This window comes from Ptiloglossa arizonensis, chromosome 12 (assembly GCF_051014685.1).
Source record: "Ptiloglossa arizonensis isolate GNS036 chromosome 12, iyPtiAriz1_principal, whole genome shotgun sequence".
In the NCBI taxonomy this organism is placed as follows: domain Eukaryota; kingdom Metazoa; phylum Arthropoda; class Insecta; order Hymenoptera; family Colletidae; genus Ptiloglossa; species Ptiloglossa arizonensis.
In genome coordinates this window covers 5,341,385-5,366,049 of record NC_135059.1, presented here as the reverse complement: position 1 = coordinate 5,366,049, position 24,665 = coordinate 5,341,385, and the positions used below count along the sequence as shown (strand labels likewise).

The window sequence follows — 24,665 nt, the reverse complement described above, 5'->3', positions numbered from 1 at the left end:
AAACCAATTGGTCAGGGAATTGATAGAAACGTACAACGTATAAGCCGAGTGTCTTAGACTAGTCCAGTTACAGACGTCTTGCAACAGATTCGACGGATACACTCGATCGCTTAAATTAATTAATTAGATCGACACGTTGAGACTTACGACAACCAAGCTCATCCGAGGAGTCACCGCAGTCATCCGCAAAGTCGCAGAGCTTTGATCGATCGATGCATTTCTTATTCGCGCAAACGTACTCGGTTATGGGATCGCAAGGACGAACCCTGGATGCGCACATGGTCATGTTGTTCTCGTCAGATCCATCACCGCAATTGTCGACGCCGTCGCATAATTGATACTTGGCGATGCATTTGTGATTATCGCATTGGAATCTCCTTGTTGTGTCACATTTGAAATTCGCTAAGGAACACGATCGAGTTAGATCACAGGTCGTTCATATTCTATTTTACTCGCGATACAAACGGGAAGAGAAATCGTACCACACATGCTTGGATTCTCATCGGAACCGTCACCACAGTCGTCGCTTCCGTCGCATATGTCCGTTACGTAGACGCAAAGATTGTTGTCGCACTGGAATTTCGATTGCGGACAATACCTTCCACCTGGATACTTAGGTGGGCATCCTATTTCATCGCTCATGTCCCGACAGTCTCGTGTCCCGTCGCATTGTAAGTAAGACGCTATACAGTGTCCACTCGCGCATTGGAACGTGTAGCTCTGTAATAAATGGATATTTGTAAATATATATTGTACGTATATATCATAAAATCGGTTCGACACGCTCGAAACTACAAGATTCACACGAGTGATCATCTATTATTTGGCAGAGAGAGATCTACGAGTGCTGCTTTTTTATACGACGAAATGCAAAAAATAGACGATGACAAGTATAGACTAATTCCAAAATATTAGCTCCTCCCCTGAGTTGTTTTTATAAAAATTGATTTCAAAGTGTTTCTCGCGTCGTAGATCTTAGTAGATCGGGAACAAAAGTCTTGAGTCGCTCCGGGAATAATAGTCTCGAGGAAAAACTTCGTATTCGAGTTGTCGTTTTCAACAAACGCTTCGATGGGACGAAGGTAAGACGATTGATACCTTGCACACGAATTCTTGGCACTCGTTCTCGTCGCTGTTATCACCGCAATCGTCCTCGCTGTCGCATCTCCATCTCGAGGCAATACATTTGCCATTGTCGCAGCGGAACTCTGACTCTGAACATTCCCTGTAACGATCCTTGCACATAGCCTCTGCTTCGTCGCTACCATCGCCGCAATCGTCGGCAAAGTCGCAAAGCCATTGTTTTGGCACGCATCTGTTATTGGCGCATTTGAAGTCCATTTCAAGGTCACATTTAGGACAATTCTCCGGACGCTCGTCTGATCCGTCGCGACAGTCGTCCTTTCCATCGCAGAATAGCCATTTGGGGATGCAACGATAATTCGCGTGGCCTGGACATCGCTGCCATCCGGTCGTACAGTTTCTTTGACGACACATGAACGCTGGCTCGTCGCTGTTATCGCCACAATCGTTGTCCGAGTCGCACATCCACACTTTCTGAATGCATCTCCCGTTTTTACAGGTAAACTCCGTGTCTGGATCGCATGGCCGGTTGTCTGTTTAGAAATACGAATGCGATTAAAATTTCGGTCCTCGAGCAACGTATAGTCTTTGAATATATTTTATTCGCGATAACAATAGAATTATTAATTCCTAGTGGATTAGGAAGGCCTCGAAAATCTTTCCAATTGTTTCACTAGTCTTGGGTTTCGAGTGTTAAAGATTAACCCATCTTTAACACTCACGAAGAGATCGTAGTGAGTCTAGTATAAGAATCGCCCAATGGATGTTGCAAAACAGAAAAAGGTTGTGATTCGTTCCATTGTGTTATCGAAATAGAGAACTAACTATATTCGTAAATTAATTTCCCCTTTCCTTTTATAATTTCCGAGATACGTACGTGATCGTGTATTACCAATAGGAATACACTCACCGTTGGTAGTTTTAGTGTTAAAAGGTCGAACACGAGAAAAATAATTACGAATGATCGTCATGAAAATGTACTCACGACAGATTGCTGGATCTTCGTCGCTACCATCCTTACAGTCAGCGTCTCCGTCGCACTTCCAAGACTCGTGGATACAACGTCCGTTCGACTTGCACTTAAATTCCAGTTCGCCGCATTCTAATGCACAATTAGCTTCGTCGCTTTTGTCGCCGCAATCATCAGCACCGTCGCAAACGGCCACACTGGGTCTACAATTTTTATTCGCGCATTGGAACACACTCGGGCGACAAAGACGTGTCGGGCAACTTGTTGGTTCGTCGGTGCCATCTTTGCAATCCTTTTCGCCGTCGCACCTTGGAAAGATAGTATCTGCATTAGTATACACGATTTATTTAACACTTAAACGGCCACGTGTTTTCCTCGCCACGTAAAATACCACGTGGTGCCTATAACGGAACTCGATAAAAACTATAAAGAAGGAAACAACACTAACAGTCATGAAGGAAATCAAAGTAGAGATTTGTACAAAGAGAATTGTATAAATAACTCCAAAAGCTATAAAAACTATAAAATTGAATAATTAATCCCGTAACTTATTACACGAAAATATTTGTTCCTCCGCCGTGAAATTTGAACCGATTTCAGATTCAAGTTATTTAATTTTGGTCAATTCGAGGTAACATAGTAATACGTAACCGCGACAAAAGATTAAAAAGATTAACCGAGTGGATTATCAAAAACGACAAGTGCTATTCGATCGGATCAACGAATTACGAACGAAGTAACGAAATTGGAGTAATCGAAATACCCCACGCCGCCGTCTAAAGCTTAATGTAACCTCGACCGATACTTACTGCCAATACCACGGTATGCACTTTTCATCCGGAGGCCCGCAACGATACTGACCAGCGGTGCAATTAGGCCTGCATGTTTTTCCGTCTTTCTCCAATATGAACTGGTTGGGACATTTGCATTTGTACGATGTCACACCGGGTTGCCCGTATTCCTCGAGTAGATAAGAACTCGCGGGTGGTGATAATAGACAGAGATGCGAGCAACCGCCATTATTTTTTTGACAAGGATTGTTGTAAGGCAGTTGTCGCAGAGGATGGTAAACATGGATGTCGTATGCTCTGTGAGTAGTGTTTCGAAGGAGTCGCAAATTAGCACCGGAGAATTTTTCAGCCCTGCTGATGGCCTTCAAGTTCCAGTCGGTCCAGAAAATTAAGTCATCGAAAACGGTGATAGCGAAAACATGAGGCACGGCGTTTCCGGTGAGAACCTTCCGCCTGTTGTGACCCTCTAAATCGGCAAACGCGATGTAGTCGAGATGGGCGTCAGCCCAGAATATTCTGTCGGTGAAGTAATCGATGGTCAAAGCATTCGGCCAAGCGATGTCGTCCTCCCAAGTGAGGATTCTCGTGAAGTTGCTGCCGTCCATTCCCATCTTGCCTATATACGCCTAAAAATTGAAAGAACAATGCTATGTTATTATACGCCCCACGCTGAACATTCCGTTCAAGCCATGTACAAAATTCACCATTATATGCCTTTTTCATTGTAAACGAATGTATAAGATTAAAAATTAAATTTATTGCTTTGTTGTCTAATGCAACTTAAACTTTGCATCCTTTTCTTTCCAATTATATTTCATTCACTATTATAAATATTAGACAGAAGCAAAACTATTAACAAACTGACTGACTCGTTAAACGTCTTGATCGTCTCAAAATGTGGGAAGAGTATACAGGGCGTCGAAGAAGTAGGTGGTCGAACTTTGGCATCCTATTCTACACTTTCCTAAGGATGAAAAGAGGTACGAACATATGTAGGAAACTCTTCTTTTTTCGAAATATAAACGCTCTTTGTTTATCTCAAAATTTTACACGAATAGACATCGCACGTAAAATTACGAGAACCGTCGAAACTTTTCCTGTTAGAAGTACATATTGTGGAAGGTAACCTATGCAACTTACGTCGTAGTAAATCAGTTTCTATCTAAACGTTGAACAGTTAAGACAGTGATTCATTTCCAATAATTCCTGTAAACGAGTTACAAGGTGTTTAAAAAATACTCTGATGAATAGAAAGTATTCGTATCTCGAAAAGGAAGAGTTTCCAGAGGCATACTTATACGATCTTTTTTCTTCCTGAAAGTAAAATATAATGCGAAAGGTTGGTCATCTATTTCGAACACTCTGTATTTTCTACACTCTATCGAATCTCGCCAATGTCCCTCCGTTACCTGAAGATGCCAAGATGTAAAGTACAGGTATCCGGTACCAGGATGAACAACGATAGCCCGGGGATCGGCTATACCGGTGAGTAGAGTTTTCCTGTTGGTTCCATTGAGTTCAGCGACGTCCAAATGTTTAGCGTGTCGATCCAACCAGTATAGTTTTCGACCTATCCAATCGACGGCTATTCCTTCCAATCCAAGGCTATCGTGTCTAATAATAGCCTCTTTCTCGCCTCCGGCAATCGGTGCCCTGAAAGAAACCTTTGTGTAAAAAGAAGGTCCACGCCAAATTCTCTCGCAACATACTGTAAATTGTATTTAGCGTTTCTCTTGGAACAAATCTTGTTAACCCCTCACGTTTCAGGACCCATAACACGGGTGGGTTACACTTTTTTCGTATACCGAGATTCATAGGTCGTATGGACTTCTTATCTCATTTCTCGTAACTCGCACACACCTGAACAAAACTACATCCTCGTAAACGAGGTTCTGACCGTCACAGTAGATTTTCATATTTAATACTTTACTGATTGGTAAAAATTGAACATCCTATTTATTTCTCACCGGTCACCGATCACTCGGTTGCAAATACATCCTAATACCAGCTCTGATACGATTTGGACAGTCACGCAGGAATGTGTGAACTTTTCTTACGTCTATAGAAATATTAAATCAAAGTTTTTAAACATTGCTAGTATACAATATCTTATTCGTTTTCCGTTATTATAGAGTAATAAAACAACGTTAAGTGTACTCGGCAAAAAGCCGACATTTGTTCAAACTTTGGTGTAAAAGTATAAATATATCGATAATTAATCGACGTACTTGTTATTTTATAATATTACTAACGAAAGCAATACTATTAGAGAATCGTTGCAACTCTGTAGCGCCGGTCACCAATGATCAAAACTCTCGTACGTGAAGGGTTAATTCCGATCCGCAGGAGACAAATTATTTCGGATTTCTATAAGAACCGTTCAAATACGAAACGACCAATTTACCTAAAAATGGTCTTGGCGGTGACGTCGCAGAAGTACAACATCTGCTCCGCGTAATCGGAATCCAGAGCAACGACATTTATGAGATCTTGGTGCATAAGACTGTAATTTGAGGCGTCTATGGACATATTTCTGACGTAGTATTTGTTGGTGAAGATGAGCCACGGCTCGACACTGTCGCGTCTCTTGCAAGTGTGCTCGTCGGCCGCGCGTTCGTACCAGAACCGGTTGCACTTGCAGTAGAAGCTACCGGGCGTGTTCTCGCACTGCTGGCTGCACACTTGGGGTGTCTCCGTGCATTCGTCTATGTCCTCGCATGCCTTACCGTCGTCTAGTAGCTTGTAACCGGGATTACATTCGCAGTAGTAACTGGTCGGTGTGTCCACGCATTTGTGCCCGCATTGGTTCAATTCCACCAGAGCACACTCGTCCACGTTGCAATGTGCCGGTTCGTCGCTCTCGTCCGCGCAATCGGGCTCCTTGTTGCACACCAAACTCTGGTCGATGCAGTTCCCGTTAGCGCACATGAACTCTCCTGCATTCGGACAGGTCGTGTTCTTCACCTTCGGCGCTGTCGAACGCAAACAATAATTTATAAATTTGTAACGAGTTAATGGCCGATTTATATTATTTTGTTCCATTCGGGCAAACATTGTTCTAGGTAACAAGATATGTACGAATATTTACACGGGGTTGGATCTCTAGTATTAACCCTAACGAAACACATTTTACATAGGGTTGGATGGTTTCGAGTAAGCTACATTCCGATGTTATTAGTTCTTATGTATTAAATACACGTAAAGGACACATGAAAATTCTTAATGTTCTTTTAACGGAATCGTACATTTTTTTATTGCACCAATCTACGCACCCTCTAGAAAAAAGTCTTAACCTATGTGTACCCAAAAATCATTAGTTTACAATTACAATTGTAGTCTGGTTACTCGTTTCATTCGTTTTCTCTTCGTCAAATACTAACACTACCCAAGATCCAGATCTTTGAAAAATAAACGAGCGGAGCTCGGTCTAGCGCGCATATACGACGGTTCAACAACACCGATCGCAGCATTAATGCGAACCGTATAAATTTGATGTATCGTGTACGAACAAGAATGCAATATGCCCGAGTACACGCAACTTACCGCATCCGTCCTCGTCCGACTGATCGCCGCAATCGTCCTGACCGTCGCACCGGAACTGTTTCCTGATGCATTTGAAATTGTGACAGGTGAACTCGTGGCTGGTGCACGACTTGTATCTAGTGTTGCAGAACGTTCCTTCGTCGCTACCGTCGCCGCAATCGTTGTCGTGGTCGCAGAGCCAGTTCAGGTTCAAGCAACGACCGTTGTCGCAGGTGAATTGATTCTCGGCACATGGTGTCGGTGTCGGGCAATGGTGCAACGTGACGTTCTCGTCGGCACCGTCCACGCAGTCCGGATCACCGTCGCATAGCCACTTCTTGGGTATGCATTGTGCCCTGTTCCATACCTTGTTCGCGGTGCAGGTAAACTCGGTCTCCTCGTCGCATTTCCTATCGTTGCACTGATGTCGCTCGTCCTCGTCGGAGTTGTCCAAGCAATCGTTGTCCCCATCGCAGATGTAGATTCTGGGGATACAGTTGCCGTTGTCGCAGGTGAACAGATCACCGAAACAGGTCCTGCCCTCGGACTGACAGTAACCGGGCGGTTCGTCGCTACCATCCAGACAATCGTCGTCACCGTCGCAGTACCAAGTGGCTGGAATGCATCTGTGGTTCGGACACCTGAAACTGTTCTGCGGACAGGTTCTGTGGGCGCAGTGTAACGTGTTCTCGTCGCTGTTATCGCCGCAATCGTTGTCACCATCGCATAGCCAGTACGGTTCCACGCATATATTGGTGTTCAAGCACTTGAGGTGATTGGACGGGCAGGTTGTCTTCCTCGGGCAACGTTCGTGCGTCTCGTCCGACGTGACGTTGTCCTTGCAGTCGTTGACACCGTTGCACACCTGCGACTGCGGAATGCACCGATAATTGGCGCAGGTGAACTCGCCCGGGGCGCAGGCCGGATAGACGCAGCCCTCCTCGTCGCTACCGTCCCGGCAATCGTTCTCGTGATCGCATTTCCAGGTCTTGAAGATGCAACGGCCGTTGTTACACCTGAACTCGTTCGGGCTGCACGAGTGATACGAGCAGTAATTGGTGTCCTCGTCGGAACCGTCGCCGCAGTCGTCGTCGCCGTCGCAGGCCCACATCCTCGAGATGCAACGGCCATTCCTGCAAGCGAACTTGCTGGAGTCGCAGGTAACGTTCTTCGGCACGCACATCTTGTCCTCGTTCACCAGTCTGCTGTTGTCGTCGCATTTGCACTCGACCGATCCGTTCACGCCCGGATGACACGACTGATCGCAGCCACCGTTCGAGATGTTGCACGGATTCACGTTGCACTGTTGCCTGGCCGCCGAGTATATGTGCAAGTCGCGCGGCGAGTCCTCCAAACGTTTCACCAGCTCGACCTTGTTCGCGCCTGTGTGTTTCTCGGCGCGATAAACGCCCCTCAGTTGGAGATCGGTCCAATAGATGTGCATCTGGAAAACGGTTATAGCGAACGGGTATATCGTCGCGCTGACCAGCACCTGGCGATTCTTTCCATCCAATTCGGAGCGTTCGATTTTCTCCCGCACCGCATCGGTCCAGTACAACATACGATCTTCGTAATCAATGGCCAGTCCGCTAGGTTGCGAAAGATCTTTGTCGATAATGGCCTTCTTCAGGGAACCCGCCATCGTGGTACGAAAGATTTTACCCGATGTGCCGAACCGACCCCAATCGGTGAAGTACAAAGAACCGTTGCAAGGATCGACAACGATCGCCCTCGGTCTGTCCACCCTGGCGATCATTACGAGATTCGAGCCGTCGATGTCCATCGCGTAGATACTGTTGTTCGACGAGTCCGTCCAGTAGACCTTCTTCTGCGTCCAATCGTAAGAGATCCCCTCCGGATTGATTCCTTTGCTGATCAGCGTGTGAATCTCCGATGAGGACGGATTGTCGGCGTTCATCCACGCGATCTTCGCCCAGGGCCTGATTTGGGTGAACAGCAACTTCTTGTCCTGGTAGTCGAAATCCACGCCTACCACGTTCGTTAGATTCCCAACGGCCACGAACGGCACGCTGGTGTCCTGGGGATCCAAACGAATGGATCTGATCTCCGTTCTGGTCGCAAATACCAGATACTCGTCCACGGTTTCGCAGCTCTTCTTGTTGTAAGCGGCCAATTTGCCAATCGCGCAATCGCACTTGTATTCCATCGGGCGGGTCTTCGGCATTGCGAAACAGAGCTGCTCGCAGCCGGCGCTTCCACCCTTCAAGCAAGGATTCGTGGGATCCGGTGGTTGACTGTTCTGATCGAACATGACGATGTCCCTCAGTTTCGGTAAGTTGGATCTCACCGTGGTCGGGAGGCTGATGTTCGTCGCTCGTTTACTAGCCTTGAACACCGTCGCCAGGTTCCGGTCGACCCAATAAACATCGTTGCCGTAAATCGCAACGCCCATAGGGTTGGGCAGATTGCGTCGTATGATCTCGCGATTGCCACCCGTGTACGAGACCTTCTGTATGGTGTCCTGTTTCGAGTCCACCCAATAGACGTCGTGGGTCTGAAAATCGATGGTTATGTCCCGCGGTGTACTGATACCGGATGTGACTATTGGCGTCCAATTGCTACCGTCCAAGTAAGCCTTGCCCAATTTCGGATACTGTCCGTAATCCACCCAATACAGGTACCGTTTGATCGGGTTTACGGCCAGCTCCCGCGGCGAGTCCGTGGTTTTCTTCACGAGGACCTTTCGGTTGCTACCGTCTAGCCTGCACACCTCCACGTAATTATCGTGCGGGAACACGTTGGTGAAATAAAGATTACCGGCTACCCAGTCGATGGCCAGACCTCTGATGCCGTTCGAGCCGATACCCTGTTTCACCACGTGTTGCAACTCGGTCCCGTTCGGTCTTACACGGAAGATACCGTTCCAAACACCCTTGTTGAACTCTACCCAATAGATCCAGTTGCCCGCGTAGTAGACGTCCACGTGGAGGATGTGATGCCCGAACCCAGAGATGGGTACCATCGCCTCTTTCGCGTCCTTCAGACTGTAACCTCGCGCCACGTCCAACTGAGTAACCACGACGAAGGTCTTGAACGACTCGCAGGATGTGTCGCTCACTCTTCGGTACTCCATGCCGCAGGCGCAGACCCTGGTCCCGCCGGAGGCTGGCAGACAGATTTGCTCGCAACCGCCGTTGTTCACGAAACACGGATGATCGCCGGTGACACGTTTCTTGTAAATGGTCAGCGTCTTCAGCTCGGAATCGTTGTCGATTATCGTCGTTGGATTGATACCGTCGGGCAGGTCCACCCTCTCGATTTTGTCGTAGTGCGGATCGAGAAGGTAGAGCCTGGACTCGTGAACAGCGAGAGCTTTCGGTAACGCGATGTTCTCGGAGACGATTGTCCTTCGGTTCTTACCGTCTGTGGAGATGGCCACGACCAAGGCCGGATACAATGAACTGTAGTAGACGGTCTTGCTGGGAATATCGATGGTTATCGCCTCGGGTCTCTCCGCGTTTTCGACCAGCACGATCGGATTAGTGCCGTCCATATTGACCCTGCCAATTTTCATCGGTATACCGAAACTGCCCTCGTCCACCCAGAATATGTGACCCTCGAGCGGATCGACGCACATGGCCTTCGGTTTAGCCACGGAGGTTTTGTTCCCGTCGTTCGCGAGCACGATCGTTCGGTATCTGGTTTTACCATCGACCTTTATAGCCTCGATGTTGGAGGCGAACTTGTTTCCGATGAAGAGATTCCTACCGAGCCAATCGAATGCCATAGCACACGGTGCACCAACGATCCCGTTTTCACCGGACGGACTCGGGAACTCCGTTCGGTTCCCGCCGCTGTACGGCGACGTGTAAATGGTCCCGTTCTCGTCGTCGTTGTCCTTGGTCTGCAGCCAATAGATCATCCGTTCCTTTCGATCGTAGTCGATGAACTTGCCACCCTCGACTCCCACAACGGGTGTTATGTATCCCGTTTTCGTGCTACCCGGTACCAGAGAAACGTCCACGATCTGAGAGCCTCGCAACACCATCAGATACGGTGTTTCTTCCTCCAAGCATTGCCCGTTAGGGAGCAGCCTGAATCCCACCTGACATTTGCAATTGTAACCCTGACGATTCGACGGCGACAAGAGACACAGGTGAGCGCACGCGGCGTTCGCGCAAGGATTCGGTGTAACCGGTTGCAAAACCGGATGGTGCACGTGTATGGAGAGAGGTTGAGATATCAGAAGCGAGACCACCGTTTGATTCGCACCGTAAAACTTGTGAGCCGACAACACTCTGTTCAGCTGCCTGTCCGTCCAGTACATGGTGTCTTCGAACAGCGTCAATGTATGAGGATGCAACAGATAATGGGAACTGGCCAATACCTGTATCCTCTTGGTTCCGTCATAAAGACAGGTGTCGATGAAGTCCAATTTACTGTCGGCAAAGTATATTCGTTTGTTCGCCATATCCAAAGCGAGCCCGTTGGGCCAATAGATCTTGGTATCGATAATGGTCGATCTGTTGGTACCGTCCATACCGATCCTCTCGATTCGCGGATTCTCGCCCCAGTCGGTCCAGAAGAGCCACCTTGCACCGGGACTGGGATCCAAACACATGCCCCTGGGCTGAGTGATGTTCTCTTTCACCAGTATCATCCTACTGGCGCCGGTCTCCTTGGCTACCTCGATAGTGTTCAACTTCGAGTCCAACCAATATAAATTTTGACCGATCCAATCGTAGGCCAGACCCTCTACCAGATCCAAGCCGGTCGATATGACGTCCTCGGGATCGGTGCCGCGGTCCAGCCTCGAGATCTTCTTCAATTTCATATCCGACCAGAAGATCGTACCCGTGTGCATATTGCTGGCGGTCGCGACAACGTTCTCCACATTGATAGGTACCCTCTCGAGGGCCTGACCCTGCAGATCCGACACCAGGATTGTGTGTCTGTTCGATATGATCAAAAACGCAGCGCTGTGATTGAACGCTTTGCAAGTGTGCTTGTCCTTCTCCAGGCTGTAACCATCGACACAGTTGCAGTAGTAACTGCCCTTGATGTTCGTGCAGACCTGGGAGCATTTTCCGGGTGGCTCGCATTCGTTCACGTCCTGACACGTGTGAGCGTCTTTGCCGAGTTCTTCGCCCGCGGGACAAGTGCACTGTTTGCCCAACGGTGTCTGTATGCATCCGTTGCTACAGTAACCGCCCCGATACTTGCACTCCTGGAAATCGCACGCCAGACCCTCGTCAGCTCCGTTCGGGCAATCGAACTTTCCGTCGCATACGCTGGTTATGTTCACGCAGCGATCGGTCACCCACGGGCACTTCCATTGTTGGGAGTCGCACTTGAACTCGGGCGAGGTGCACGCGTGCAACTCGGTGTCCTCGTCGGAGCCGTCGCCGCAGTCGTCTTTCCCGTCGCAGATGTACGCCTTGAACACGCATTTCTCGTTGTTACACTTGTGGAAACCCGGCTGACAACGAAGACTACCGCAGGGCTCCGGCTCGTCGGACTTGTCCGAGCAATCCGGTGTACCGTCGCAGTACCAGCTCCTCGGTATGCAGATCGCCGAGCTGACGCACTGGAATTGCTTGTCCGCATTGCACTGATCCGGCGCCAATGTGGGACACCCGACCTCGTCGCTGCCGTCGTTGCAATCGGAGATCCCGTCACATTTGTACGAATCTAGTACGCACATCTTCTGATCGGCGCAGGTGAACTGGGTGCTGAGACACGTGACCGGTGGACAGTTCATCTCGTCCTGCTGATCGAAACAATCGTTGTCACCGTCGCAGACCCACGATTGCGGTATACAGTGGCCGGATCGCGGACAAGTGAACTGAAAGTAGGAACAAGTTTTCGCCACGCAGAACTCGCCCTCGTCGGAGCTGTCGCCGCAATCGTTCTCCAAGTCGCACTTCCAGGTGTTTGGTATGCATCGGTTATTCGCGCAGGTGAATTGATTCGCGCTGCATGTTATATTGGGACAACCAGCCTCGTCGCTGTAGTCGCCGCAGTCGTTCTCCGAGTCACAACGGAAGCTCATCGGCACGCATCTGCCCGACTTGCATTGGAACTCGCTCGAGCCACACGTGGGCTTCGTGCAATTTTGCTCGTCGCTGTTGTCCAAACAGTCGTTCTCGCCGTCGCAGACCCAACTGTGTGACACGCATCTCTGATTCGCGCAGGTGAAATCCCATCCGCTTGGGCAGGCTTCTAAAGGAGGCTCGCTTTCTGGATCGGCTGCGCAGGTTCTGCCGTTCGGTTGAATTCGTTCACCGTACGGACAGCCGCAAACACGGGTCAACCGAGCAACACCGTATCTATTGGTGCTGTTCTGTGGTACGGCGAAGCAGAGTTTCTCGCAGCCACCGTTATTGCTCGAGCAAGGATGATCCGGTGGGAACGTCTGTATGTCGTGGCTGAACACCTTCACACCGTAAAGCCTGTTCGTAGCTGGTTCCCGTACCAGAATGGCTTCTTGGTTCCCGGTCTCCTTGTGGAGTCGAATAATGGCATCCAATCGCCAATCGGTTACGTACATCCACTCCTCGTGAATGGCCATGGAAAATGGATGTCTGATGAGCCTCGAGTTCACCGTTCGGACATCCGTGCCGTTTAGATTCGAATGTTGCACGTGATCCAAGAGCGCGTCGCACCAGTACAATCTATCCTTCGCGAAATCGATGGCCAAACCGTTCGGCCAGCCGAGCGTCAAGTTGGTGAACACCAACAAATTCGAGCCGTCTGTGTAGGCCCTGCTGATGTTCGCCGGTCGGTCCCATTCGGAGAAGAAGATGTATCCATGGTTCGGATGTATGACGATGGCTCTCGGTCGTTTCAAATTCTTCAACAGTGTCCTACGGTAGGTTATATTCTGAGTGCTGAGAACGTTCAACGTTCCTTTGCGGGAGTCAATGTAATAAAGATTCTTCGCGACCCAGTCGACCGCCAGGCCCTCCACTCCCTCGTTTTGACTGGCTAAAACGATCTCTCGGCCGCTCCCGTCCCGATAAATCCTATAGATCACGTCCTGTAGAACGTCGCTGTAATAGATGTACTGTTCACGAGCATCGTAGTCCAAACCGACGAATCTGGCCCTTCTCGAAACCACGGGCAATATTGCATCGCTGAAACCCTCCATCACGGGATCGAGCACTCTACCTTTGATGAATCTTTGCTGCGAATACATCAGGAACTCTTGGACCAAGTTACAGTTCCTTTGATCGCTAGAAAGCCTCCAACCTAGGTCGCAGGCACACCGGTAGCCGAGCCTGTTCTCTTGATCGCTGGCTGCGGTGACGATGCACATGTGCTGGCAGCCACCGTTATTGTTACCACAAGGATTCGAAACCGTCGGTTGCGTTAGCGGATGCAACACCTTGATAGCCCTCGCGTCTCTCATTTTGTACACGGTCTGTAACGAGTAGTCACCTTGGGTCTTCTCCATGCTCATGATTACCTGCTTCGTACTGTCCGTCCAGTAGATCTTGTTTTCGAACAACGTGAGCCTCGTAGGAGACGGCGTGTGCGACCCTCTGAGCACCATCACTCTGTTCTTTCCTAGATAATCGGCGGTCTCGATGTAATCCAACTGAGAGTCGCACCAGAAGATCCTCCGTGCTATTACGTCCACAGCCACGCCGGAAACTTTGTAAGCTGCTTCGGAAATAACCGGAAAAGCCTTGGTACCGTCCATATTCGCCCTAAGAACTTGCTTACTGTCGGCCACAAACATCAAGCCCACCGTGGGGTCCAAGCCAATGTCCGCCGGACTGGTCAAGTTCGAGCCAAGCGCGATACCATGATACCGACCGTCCAACTCGAATACGTCGATCTTTTGAACAACCGAGTCCACCACGTACAGCTTCTCACCTATCCAATCCACAGCGATGGCCACCGGGCCCCATGAACTTATCAAAAATATATCCACGTTCGAACCGGTACCCTCGCCTTCGCCGTATAAAGGCTCCATGTGTACTTTCCTGGTCTTGACGTCGCTCCAGAAGAGCATGTTTCTGGAATATAGATAATCGACTCCGCTGGCACCGGTCGTATTGGCGACGATAGTCCGATCTTCGCCCGTTGGCGACATTCTCCAAACAGCGCGTTCCTGGGCAACCAACAACTCCGTGTTGACACCCTCGTGAACCAAGGCGCGACACCTGTTCAATCCCTGTAGCACGAAACCCGGAGCGCAACTGCACGTATACGAACCGTCCGTGTTCTCGCACAACTGTTCGCAGAAGCCCCATTCTGCGCATTCGTCGCGATCTATCGACAAAAGTGAACATTTTCAATTATCTTCCATCACGAAACAGCTCGCACGGACCGGACACCGAAATTTACAGAATTTCGATCGTCGATTCTGTCTAAAAGTGAACGTTAGACGTACCTACGCAAGTCCTCGAATCGTTAGCAAGAACGCTACCCTCGGGACAGTAACAAGCTCCTCCCATGGGAGAGGCCTGACACTTGTACTGGCACGTTCGCAACCTGCACATACTCGTAGCTGGAAACAGAGAAAGGATCGTAAAGTTCACGGAATTTCCATGGATGTAAACTTTAATCTCACAGTATACTTGTATGCACTTGCACGTAAGATACAGGGAAATACATCCAATACACGTGTGTACAAATTGGACGTTAGCAGTCCGAAGAATAGGGATAAACGTACCTGTTCTGAAGATCCGTTTAAGTATACCGATTCGAACAAAAAGTCACAGGTGTTCTTCGGTTAAAACGTATGCACAAACGGACAATAATATTCAATTACACATCAGCACAAAGTTTCGTGGCTACGTAACGATTTACCGATCTAATTCGTTTCAGAATTTCTCGGTACGCCGATGATCTTTGAGTCGATCCAAGAATTATCGAACAACGCACGAGTCCGAGAATTGATTGATTAGTCTAACGAACGATTCTTGAGGTACTGTGGCGTAAATGGACATTATGAAAGACCGATATAAAGGTTCCCAATAGTATCGCAAGCATTGACGATTCAACATTTTCTATTCGTGCCATTTAAGCGGCAATTTTGACCGCAACACTGACGCTAATCTCGTTATTGAAAATAGAGGATACCTCGAACTTGATTCGAACTCGTGGTTCTCGATAATTGATCGGGTAGCGTAAATTGATAAGGGATGGAAAAAAAAGAAGGTATTTACAACATGCAGCTTCTTCGTCCGCGTCATCTTCGCAGTCAGGTTTTCCATCGCAGAGCTGGGAGCGATCTATGCAAAGGGGTTTGCCATCGGGTCCACCCTTCGGGCACATGAATTTGTTTCCAGAACACACTGTCACCGTGCAGGATTTCTCGTCGGAACCGTCGTGACAATCCTTGTAGCCGTCACAGTGATACGATTTCGGTATACACATAGAGTTCGCGCATCTGAACTGGTTGGACGTGCACGGCTGGAAGCCTGAAAATCCTCGACTTTAACCACGATACGTTCTTTATGCTACGCTGAGAGTTCTACGGAAGTGGAACGGATGTTTCTTTGGAGGGGTGCGTGTTTGTCATGCGCATGCCAGACGGTTTAGGGTTTTAAAACGAGCGCAAAATTAACCAATCGTTCAAGGCCACTTACGGTGAGTAACCTCGCAAATGTATTTTCCTTTCTATTTCGATCTTATGCAGTGTGACCACTGAAAGACCGAATGATATGAAACAAAAGTAATAATTTAAAGAACATGTTTTTTAATTTTGTATTATTTTATTTGAAAATATAATTAATGTGTAAAAAAACAATATTCCCCAAATAATCACCAAATGAAAACAATTGAAAATGAAGAAGTTATGCTTCTTCAAACCCTTCAGTCTTTCAGTGGCCAGCCTGCATTTACTTTTTAATTTCTCTTTCAGAGACATCTTTTCTATCGTTAACCCGACGCGTCTCCATTTGTCTCTTATCGGTTTTAAAATAAACGATAGAGCAAAGGTGATACAGTGGGATTGATCCTCCCTCGTTAATGGCCTTGAGAAACCAAAATATTTAACGTCCACTTAGCAATCAACTTTCTAAACGATTCAAACCAACATCGAGGTTATCTAATTCACTTTCGTATCGAATTTTGATTATCGACAATACCCGGCAAGCGGTACATGAGTATTAAACATACTGCAATTCTCCTCGTCGCTGTTGTCTCCGCAATCGTCCTTGTAGTTGCACCTGGCTGGCTGTTCGATGCAACGCGACGTGGAATTACACCTGAACTGATCTAATCGGCAGGCTGGTTTCGAGGTATCGCACTGCTCCTCGTCCCGACCGTTTCGACAGTCCAGGTATCCGTCGCACCATTTTTCCTTTGGGATGCACAGCTCCGGCGTCGTCCCGCCACACCGAAAATCGTCCGGTTGGCATTTTCTGTAATCTTTTTCATAATTTCAGTCAGCAATTTTTCCCAACAATGTTCCCATCTTACGCGAAAATTTCAAAACTGTACTCCTGTTCGTTGCATCGTTCAAGAACAGTATCGTGGTGAGTGATTAGAACCTAATATATATTCTGTAAACTATGAATATTATAAAAAGTCGATAATACTGCATCGTTCGAGTCTTGTTTGAACCTTTGATCCTTGGAGTAACGAAGGTGTGTACATTATCGACTTTAAAGCACGATTTTTATGTATACATATATTGAAAGAAGTTTATCGAACATGCTAACATTCTAACAAGTGTCCCTTAGAAAATCATAATTCGATGTATAATACAAGAGCAAAAATATTCCAAATTGTAATTGTTCGATATCGACGCATTATCAAAATCGAGTACTTTAGAAGTTTGTTATTTGTAATTTATAAATTCATCGAAGTTGTAACAACAACGTACCTACTAATGCGTACCTTCGATTATTCTTACAGACGTAAATATAAATCCTGTAAGAGACATTCGTTAGTATTATCTTTCGATACAATACAAAATGCTACTACTCCTATTAAGAAATGAAAGATGACCTCCATTGCTACAAAGATCATGACCCCGGACTAGATTCAAAGTATGCTTTCTGCATTTACCGCAATATGAAGCATTGTATACTGCTTCGTTCCACTTTATTTCCTATAATATCAGCTGTTTACAAAATAATATAGATTCCAAGTTTGGACGATGACTCATCCTGAATAAATTAATAAATACTCACTACAGCCGGCTTCGTCGGTTCCATCGACGCAATCAACGGTCATGTCGCATCGCTGATGTGGAGGTATACAATAAGTCTTATTGAAAATGTACTGGCCACAGGTGATCTGCCCGGCCTCACAATCAGGTGGTGCTAAAAACGAGAATTCGATTAATTAGCAAACTACGTTTTAATCGATCCGTCGTGACGATTTTATTCTTATCGATTCGGTAATCTGATACTGATACGTAATTCCCGTATTGATTAGGCATGTGCTATGACATGCTGATCGACACAATACCGAATAGGAATTTATCAGTAGCGACTAATATCGCTTTCAGTATAAATGTCTAACAACGTTTACCATCAAAGGATAATTTCAATTTGTATTTAAATTACAAAAACCAAATAAAAATAGAAAGTCACAGAAAACTGAATTTGGATCAATTAAATTGTACAATACGTTGGCTTTGTAATTACACAAAAATTACCTGAAAACATTCCGATTTCTTTTAAGATCATCGCAAGGGAAAGATTAAAACGATGATCCGTAAGCATATAGGAGTCACATGCGTTTTATGAGACAGATGTCAAGTATATTACTGTACATAAGTACATTACTGATGACGTCAGTGACGCATTTCAAGTTTTGTTGAATCTAATGCCATATGGTAAAGGCATCGTTGTTACGCAAAAAGGGTGTGGAGAGTAAACTTAAGGAACGAATAGATCACCATTTCGAAATATAGAGAAAAATTACAAAATCGACGATAAGCCTATTTACGAAGATCTATCTCGGAACGATTTATTAGAAATATATTGTAAGACACATACGCAAAAAAAAAAACGAATATTTAACGATGGATTTAATACAATTCCACAAATTTTGACAACGATGGAACATTTCGAAATTTCCGAACGCGATCTACGCAACGATCTCTAGCTCGTGGAATATTGAAAATAATTACGCAAAACATATTTACAATTGGTCGAGACGTGAAAAATCTATACAAAGACCGAACCCTTTTGTTCGATCATTCTTTTTTTTCTCTACAAAAATCATCTCGAAAACGACCGTCCAGAGTAGAATACAATTTTGTTCGCGAGTTACAAAAACAAAAGAAATTGATGTTACGCAACTTGCAAACGTGTAATTTTGTTTCGAACATGTTCTGTTTTGTCTTGAAGTTTCGCATATTCCAGGGAATCTCACGTGAACCGGAAGCGCAATGAAAAGGATCCAAAGCCTCCCACCGGAAGCGTTTTTGTCGCCGATTACAATTTCCATTCTTTTGTATTTCGTCCTTATTGACGGTATACCGTCAGTCCCGTTTCAACCGAACATCATCGAATGAGCAGATTTTTTCATATTGAAATAATAATAATAATAAATTTTTGTTCAATTGAAAATGAAATTTAATCGAAAGTATTGTAGTTGATTAAAATTTTCATTTCGAAAGTGCAAAACATTGTAAATTTATATAGAAAAGAAAGAGAAAGTAATACTTACGGCACGATTGGAACTCATCTTCCGCACTTTCGCAGTCTTTTTGATAGTTGCAAACTAAGGTAGTCGATATGCAAGTCCCATCAAGACATCTGAAACTATTGCTACCACATTCGCTACCATCGGCTGTAAAAAGGAAAGAAAAAATAACTTTTACCTTTTCGGTAAAAATATTACTGTCTTACGATGCTAACGACATAATTATTCTCAAACTTGATCGCATTTGAACCGATATGAATTTCTCTAACGCGATCGATAATATCACATATTTCTAAAACACGTCAAATTAGCGACAGTCGATTCGTCGAATACTAAAACTTTACGCTCTTTCTTAACGGGAAAAGAACTTTCTAACAGGAATTTGTTAAGAATTGTTGAACACGCTAACAATAATCCGAAAGCAACTGGTTAAGACGAAGCGGGAACACTCGTGACTAAATGCATCCATAGCGTGATAGGTGAAAGGTTCAATAGATGCTGGCAGCTCCCTCTCGAGATGCATCGAGAGAATCCTTTCCTATGTGACCGTAAGGATCCGCTTCGAACGAATTTCTTTTTAGTTTATTTATCATCCGTCAGTTCAGTATCACGAACAGGATGATAACGATTACAGTATTCGATTCCCTTGCGAACCAGTTTTCTACGCGGACTTTTAAACGCGATGCGGAATTTCGATCGTGTACAAATAAATAACATTTAGCGATAATTACATCTGGTAATGATTGTTGTTATCAAGCACCCGACGAAGGATGTAATCTAGAGACAGGCTAGAGTTAGATCTATCCGAGCACTCGAAACGTTCAAGTAGCTCGAAATTAGAGCCAAGAGAAACTCGTTTTATCGATCGATGCGGAGCACTCGATCATTCGGGTAATAATTCAGGTAGAAATTTCTAGATGGCCAATTAATTCGTGAAAATCGTTCGGTATGTTCGAAAAGCGAAGAAAGTTATCTTACTGCACGAGATATTAGTATGCAAAAGATGACAGCTGCGATTAATTTAATTTAACACCGTTCGGAAGATCCCGTCGATGAGGAATTTTGCTTAAATGGATTAAAATCGTGGAGACTGTGGTTCGGCTGAACGTGAGTGTTACTTTTCCTTTTTAAAAAAAAAAGTGAACGAAAAACAATGCAACGATTTCGAATTTCATTCGTCGGCGTTACATGCAAATGGCATACTTTCTATGAAATTCGTGGAACAAACGACGACTGTTCTTTACACGAGAACGAACCATTCGCAATCGTGGCTGCATGTATACAAGCAATTATAATTACGCGTAATTGCCAGCGCGAATTACAAAATTTCAACGCAAGACGTTTTCACTAAATGCACGTATAACGAGAAGCTACGATACGCGGTATTATCTAATTCGGATATCTCACTTTCTTATTTTTCTATACTTATTAAAATTAGAAAAAGGAAAAATAAATAAATCGGAGTTTCCAATTGGCTTTCTATTTCGTTGAAAAATCTTTGTACTCGATCCGAGGGAATATAAAAAAATGTGTTGATACATTTTTTTACAAGTCGAAAGAACGTCGACATGGGATGGGAGACAGAACGGTACCGGCTGGCACCGACCAGATAGAATCTCAACGGAATCTAGCTGGAATCGGTTATCTAGCACGTACCTACCTGCCGTATATGTGCATCCTTTCAAGGATAACATCAACGGGACGCTTAACCTTTCTCGTTCGATGACGTACTCCCGATAACAAACGCTATTTCTGTCTCAAAATTACAGAGATAGACGTTGCATTTACGAAATACTTTTCGGATGACGACAAAGAGTCGTCCAAAGTATACGAAACCACGAAAGAAAACCACGAGCAAACTCCGATCGAATTAAGAGCAAACTGAATTTATCTTAATTCGTTTAAAATATGCAGCGATCAGTGTTCGAAAGTGTTACGATCGAGTTTCAAATAAAATGCAACTGCCGATACTTGCGAAGAATTTATTGAACATCCGTATACCAAAGATTTTTATCGTCGCAGCAAATCAGAAAATGAGTTCAAACGCGCAAATGATAAGGTAAATAACCGTCTGGTAAGACCCACGAAAATATAAAACGAAAATATTTACAATGTTTTCGTTTTGCTGTGTTTCGTTGCGGTTTGCGATTCGGAAATATTTTAGTGTTGCTGGTCACGGTTCAACGAGGAACGTGTCCTCGACAAGAAAACAAGTGGTTTCTCTGAAATGAGCACCGATTTAACCGTCACGAAGATGACATGTTCCGCAAACGTTTCTCAACGTTCGGGCTTGATCTCACGCGCGCTTTTCATATTAAACATTTAGAAACAAATCTTTGCAATGATTGTCGTTGGAAAGAATCGCGTGATTTTAAAAAGGTTTTAATTACTTTTATTGCTACACTTGTCGACGATTTTTTTTTAATGTAAATACGCCAGAGGAGAAGTAATTCCGGCAACATCTGTCAAAGAAATACCCAAGCTTCTTAAAATTACTTTCATTTTGATGCTACAAATCACTTCGACAGCAAGTAACTATCCGAAATAAAAAAAATATGTATATATATATATATGTATATAAAATTTAAATCATTCGATCAATCTGTACTATCTAAATTATCTAAGTTTTTTTATGCGTACTTTCAAACAGTCGAAGTAACCCTTTGCGGTTTGAATTATTTTCGGCCTTACGTTCCAGTTAGTTCGTACGCATTTAGCTACTTTCACCGACATTATACCATTTACCAATATTTTAATACTTTAGTACTCAACGCATTGATAGCGCTATATTTATACTCAGTAAACTTATAAATATACAAATAGAACGTTTTATGATTGTTCATAATTTGTAATTCCTCGTAAAACATTTTTCGAAACGCTTTCTATTGCGCAGTCTACGTTTTCTCTCACATGTTTGTTTCTTTTCGCCGAAAGTTTCACGATCGAAGCATTAATTTCGGACACGAAACGCGTAATTATCTTTAATCTCGAAACATTGTATTTATTCGTCGCTACAGTATTTCGAGCGGGCGCATATATAAAACGTGTACGCGTTTATACAAAATATACATTTGTTATAGAAATTTCTAAGCTCCCCAAAAATAGTTTCCCGCTCCGTTTTAATAATTTTTACAATCAGAGTAAAAAGTAGAGTATTCAAAGGATTGAGAATACTATATCGGAATAAATATTGCATTCAAAGTGAATCGACTACGCGAATAACGCGTTCCGATCGAATCCCTTTTCGTCGTTATGTCGGTTACAATAATCCTTGAAAACGAACCGCCTTAACCGAAACACCGATCGGAAGATGGGATTTTTAAACGATCTGTCGTGCAATAAGGCATCCAATTAATACCCACGCTTTGAACTTACGACGCTTGCATAAAAATAATAATTACGTCGTTCGAGTGTCGAGGATGTTTCAACTTTTCTCAATAATAATTCGAAGGAATACCGAGAACGAACTTAGGACCGCGCGTGGCGTTCGACGTCGATGGAAAAAGACCGCGCGAGTGTAGGCGGTTCGATGGACGCGTTGCCAAGAAAAACTTGCTTCGAATAATCCTCGAACAACGCGAGCGAACAGGAAAGGTTCGCCAAAGCGTGGAACATCGGCTCTCGTATTTGTCTCGCGCAGGTTGCGAATTTTCTCATCTCCGTCGTTGTACGTCGTGAACGGAGGTGCGCTGTGTCGCTGGCGAGAGGGACGGAGAAACGCGACACGCGAGGGACGGAGAGGGCACGAGGGAAAGAGTGGGAACGAGGGGGAGGGAGAGGTAGAGTGCAGCGCTCGTACCAGGCGGTGCGCCCTGGTACCGACAGCACACCGGTAGACTCGGCCAGACTCGGCGAGACTCGACGAGGAGGAGAGCCGAGGAGAGAGGAAGTCGGAGAAGTGCACTCGCCTACCTTCGTTCCTCGGCATGATCTTTTTTGCACGATCCTCTCGCGACCTTCTCTAGCCGAGAGGCCCGATAGAGGAGGCTCTCTGTCCAGAGGGAACTTCGACTCCCAGAGGTGATTCGGGGACGCGGGTTTCTGAATAATTCAACGTCCTTTTCGGCCTCCAATCTTCTTACGATTATTTGTAAATTACTCAGAACCCCGGTCGCCTTTTACGATCGGATACGAACGATCCTTGGTGTACAATATTTAAACGAATTTCGTGAATAGATTCCCCGAGATTTCACCGAGATTCGACTTCGACTCGAGCGCAATCGATGCGCTCCGACTATCGGGCCGATTCCCCGTGTCTGGGTATGCCCTCGATACCTTTTTCAATTGTAACGCGAGGAATAAACAAATTCTCTGTCGGCGCGACGACGTACGTATTATTTTGCAGCGTTCCTTGCGAGAATTAACATTGATCCAACGTTACGAGTATCAGGGTTTACTCGTTGTAGGCATTTTAAGGTGTCTTGGGAATCGTGTTGAGAAACTCTCCTTGAGAAACTTAACGGATAACTTTAAATCACTTGACGTTCTGCTAGACTTTGATGTTGCCATAATTAATGATAGAAAGACACAAAGATAAGACATTGTGGTCCGCTGGTAATTGTATCTCAAATCACATTTCAGACATCTACGTTGAGAACTGGATGGAAACGTTCATAGATTAAATACTAAATAGAGTTAAAGGACAGAGTTCAATGATAACTAGTTCGGTCATCTCCAAAGAAACAATAATCTATTCGACGGATCGTCCAATTAGTCTGAGCGAAGGAGATTCTAGTATATTTACTGACGTTCTTACTAGAGCGGATGGATGAACACATAAAGCATTTCGTTGTGCCAGCGCTGCGGTCGTATAAACCATAAGAATGTAATTACTCTTTGCCCGTACTCAAGATCACAATTGTTGGAAATCACTTTCACTCGCTGTCTTATGTGTACGTATACCGTTACAGATCTAATTATTATAGGGTAATTTTGACTACGAGACAAGTGCTTTGAGACAATTTTCAAACAATATCCCAATTGATGAAACATTAACGTAACTACGATTAAAAATGTTTACATCGATATGCAATAACCGTAACTATCTTTATGTAAACGAGAATGATTATAGTGCGAAAACTTGTACCTGTAATTTGATGATAAAGTTCCTACGTGCCAGTACCTTTTAAAAGTAATGGGAAATATAGGTTACAGTAGATTGGTAATATAACATGACTCAATGGTGATTGTTTTTGAAACGTGAACGAGCTGGTGACGAGAATCTGTTTTAATCCTTAATTGCTGACGTATAACCGAGCTGACCTCATTGCATTTTCTTTCCCATGTATGAAAGTGGAACATGTTCTTGTGATTTGAATCTTCAATGTACATTATAAACACAACTAATCTACGATAACGATATAACGAACGTTGATTTTACAGGGTCGACTAGCACGTATACGGAAGAGATATTTTGTTAAGAATTTAATAAGCGATACGTATTATTACGTGTTAATCAAGTCCGTTACTTGTCTCGTCGATAGATAGTTTCTTTCCAACATAAGAATGCAAATTTCTTCAAATATTATTACATTTTTTGAATTACATATCATTGGACGTACCAACTTCGCACGATTCTTTGTTGTTTCAAAAATTCGAAGTTCCTCGGCTACAATTTACAGATTTTAAACGTGAAACGAGCTAGCAGAATGAGGCGGCACGTTAATTACGAAAAAAGGTAAAAGACAAGTTGGATTTAATAGCCCGTAATTTGCGTCTAC

At 45.0% G+C, this 24,665-nt stretch overlaps 1 protein-coding gene across 1 annotated transcript in view; it reads right to left on the bottom strand.

Annotated features, from left to right (window-relative positions):
* The window catches only part of Mgl (low-density lipoprotein receptor-related protein megalin), a 43,522-nt gene that overhangs the window by 5,311 nt on the left and 13,546 nt on the right, over positions 1–24,665 (bottom strand). Inside the window, exons 2-14 of the mRNA XM_076324613.1 lie at positions 18,970–19,092; positions 17,481–17,612; positions 16,462–16,713; positions 15,507–15,761; positions 14,729–14,845; positions 6,388–14,607; positions 5,249–5,816; positions 4,254–4,497; positions 2,863–3,470; positions 2,069–2,361; positions 1,099–1,616; positions 483–720; positions 148–402 (exon numbers count right to left, since the gene is read on the bottom strand). Of these exons, the coding sequence (XP_076180728.1) occupies positions 148–402; positions 483–720; positions 1,099–1,616; positions 2,069–2,361; positions 2,863–3,470; positions 4,254–4,497; positions 5,249–5,816; positions 6,388–14,607; positions 14,729–14,845; positions 15,507–15,761; positions 16,462–16,713; positions 17,481–17,612; positions 18,970–19,092 (11,823 nt within the window). The remainder of the gene's footprint in view (positions 1–147; positions 403–482; positions 721–1,098; positions 1,617–2,068; positions 2,362–2,862; positions 3,471–4,253; positions 4,498–5,248; positions 5,817–6,387; positions 14,608–14,728; positions 14,846–15,506; positions 15,762–16,461; positions 16,714–17,480; positions 17,613–18,969; positions 19,093–24,665) is intronic.